General features: G+C 39.5%; 1 protein-coding gene across 10 annotated transcripts in view; it reads right to left on the bottom strand.

Moving 5' to 3' along the window:
- Nucleotides 1-3,106, bottom strand: part of PKNOX1 (PBX/knotted 1 homeobox 1) — a 145,146-nt gene that overhangs the window by 52,277 nt on the left and 89,763 nt on the right. For all 10 annotated transcript variants that reach the window (XM_075073968.1, XM_075073982.1, XM_075073988.1 and 7 more), the window contains one exon: nucleotides 899-1,026. In XM_075073968.1, coding sequence (XP_074930069.1) covers nucleotides 899-1,026 — 128 coding nt within the window. The remainder of the gene's footprint in view (nucleotides 1-898; nucleotides 1,027-3,106) is intronic.

The following is a 3,106-nucleotide window of genomic DNA, read 5'->3' as shown; positions in this document are numbered from 1 at the left end:
CCATTTGAATAGATTTCCTTCCTGGCTTACTTCCTTTTCCCCTTCGCTTGTGAGGGTGCTTGCCCTCCTTTAACAGCAGGTGCCCTTTTACCTTTAGGTTTCTCTTTGGATTTCTCGCCACGAGTTATCTCTCGCTTCTCCGTTCACCACAAACCTCAGGGCCCCTGGGTTGGGGCCTGGAGAAGAGGGCAGGCCCAGGTCCCTCCCTCTCCACTCCCCTCCTCAAGGACACTAGTGGGGTAATTAAAATACCGGTTCAGAGGCAAGCAATGGTGCCCTGAACCTTCCCCAAAGAAGAGAGAGCGCGAGACCCAGCATAATAGTACCGGCAATTTGCCACAACATACTGATTAGTATCTTCAAATGAAAAGTGCTAAGATAAGTATTTTTGTATTACAGAGTTGTGAGATAAGGCACATTTTATTTATTTATTTAGTTTTAACCTAAAGAAAAAGTGGTACAGGTTGGGTTGATCACAAAAATAAAATAAATGAGGAAAGGCCTCAGATACTATTGAAGCTAATTCTAACATATAAAACATAACGGGACAGTATGAGTTAAAGTCACTATTCCTCAATAGCCTAAACAAAATACTATTGCTAACTTAAAGCTTGATGCTCATTACAGCTATAGCAATATCTGTTTTTAATAACTGACATATCTGCACTTCATAAGAGTCTTCAAGATCATGCAACGGAATTCTAAATTTGGGGAAATTTTTTGCCTTAAGTAAAGAATCTGAAAATGCAACTATTTTATTTGAACTTAATCATTATTTACTTGCAAACTACAGCTCATCTGGTTTTAATCTGCCTAGTTAAAAGAAAAAAAAAGAAAAAACACACCCAAAACAATATTTTTTACCCTTCAAAGACACAATCAAAGTCCATAATACTACCTGTAAATGGCCTGCTTGTCTGCATCCATTGGCGTCTGAGATTCTACAGGGGCAGAACTCACTCCTTCGACATCAGTTTCAGAACAGTTTGGGTCTTGTTCAGTTTTTAACTCAGTTACTACTTGCATCTGTAGAAAAAGGAGGATAAGTTATTTTACGTCACCAAGCACAAAGATTTATTAGTTAGTACACTGTTTTCTAAGTAAATAGAAATGCAAAAAGCTAGTAAATTGCCAGAAGGTTGGTATGATTTGGCAATTATACAAAAAGCATAAGCAGTAACAAGAAACTCATTTAATCCTTGACACTTTTTGTTGGATAGTGTAAAGGTCATTTCAAGTTTCAGCACTCAGCTTTAAAATTGGAATGATTGATATTAGTGAACTCTAAAGCATTTTGTGTCTCACAAACAGCTATTTTTGGAATAGGTTAGATATATATTGCTCCAAAAATTAGTTTATGAAAAGGCTGGATTAACAGCCTTTGTGGTGAAACCACAATAAAAACTTTACCCTCCTATTAATTTCCTTCTCCCTTTCCACAGAGACACTGATGCAAATGGGGACTCTGGAGCTAGTTTCCTCATCTATTAAAATTCACACTTTGTTATACAGAATTGAAATATAGCATTTGTTGCAGCCTTTCACTAATAAGGAATGCAATTTCACCTTACAATTTACCTTTAAACTTTTACATATACAGATGATATTAAACAATATAGGAATACCTACTCAATGTAAAAAGCAACAGAAAATAACAGTAGTTGTATTTAAAGAGCAATCAATATTTACTAGTTTTTCAGCAGAATGGAGCAAAGTAATTGCCATTAAAAATATTTTAACAAGGCATTTGTTTGCCAGGTCAATGGACTCATCTTCACATCCATGCAGAACAAACTTAATCAGCTTAAAACAGAACAACAAATAATTAAAAATCAAGTTAAGTGAAAGATACCAGCCTAAAAAGGAATTCAATAGTGTGTGTTAGAGAGAGACTACCAGTCTGAACAGCTACTCAGCAGTTTATGTGGGAGCGTAGGACACAAGTAAAAGCTGCAATATTAAGAGGCAAGAAAAAGATGCATAACAGGAAAGCACCTTAAAAGATAAACCTAAAGAGTCATGATTTAAACATTAGTAACAGGATATAGAGAGTCCTGTAATCTTTGGGTAGTTTTATGTTATTCCATGATCATATTGGGTATATTATAGCTCCACAAGAACATTGTTAGAGTTACAATACGGCAATTCAGTCTGCACATACAGCACATCCTGAATGGCATCAATGGACTGGGAATGCCTTGGAGACTTTCTGATGGCTTTCTAAAATGAGACTTCCATTCTTCTTCACCTACAGCAAGGTATCTTTAGACTTAAGAGTCTGCTTAGCAGGGACAGAAAGATCATCCCACTTGAAGAACTTATCCACCATAGAATCCAATCCTCCCTTCAAAAAGGATTGCATTTTTCTTCCCGCTTGAGCATTAGGCCAGGTCTACACTGCGACTTTAAATCGGTTTAATGGCCGATATACCGATTTAACGCTGTATCCGTTCACACGACGTCGTCATTAATATTGACTTTAACGGCTCCTTAAATTGATTTCGGAACTCCTCCCAAACGAGAGGAGTAGCGCTAAATTCGATAGTGATAACTTGGATTAGGTTCGTGTGACGGAAATCGACATTATTGGCCTCGGCGGCATCCCAGAGTGCAGCACCGACCGCTCTGGACACAATCTGAACTCGGATGCAGCGGGGAGTGTAAACAAGGAAAAGCCACCCGCGAACTTTGAATACATTTCACTGCTGCCAGCGAGGAGCTCTGTCAGCACGGGCTCGATGCAGTCTGAAATCAAAAAAGCAGCTCCAGCATAGACCGTACGGGAGATTACAGCGTTGATCGCTTTTATGGGGAGACAAATACTGTTGTATCCAGCTTCGTTACAGAACGAAATGCCAAGCTTGAATTAAAAACTCCAGGAGGGTTTACACAGCGCTGCGTGGACAAGCGTAACGGGAAGCCAGAGACTCAAATGGACGGCTCATTGAAGGGAGGAGGGGGTCCTGAGACTCCAGCTATCCCACAGTCACAGCAGTCTCTGAAAATTATCTTGCATTCTTGGCTGAGCTCCAAATGTCTGTAGGTTCAAACACAGTGTCCTGGCGTGGTTCAGGGAACAAGTCCTCAGTTTCTTTCCCCCCCCCCA

This window comes from Chelonoidis abingdonii, chromosome 1 (genome assembly GCF_003597395.2).
Source record: "Chelonoidis abingdonii isolate Lonesome George chromosome 1, CheloAbing_2.0, whole genome shotgun sequence".
Lineage (NCBI taxonomy): Eukaryota > Metazoa > Chordata > Testudines > Testudinidae > Chelonoidis > Chelonoidis abingdonii.
This window is presented reverse-complemented; position numbering and strand designations above follow the sequence as displayed.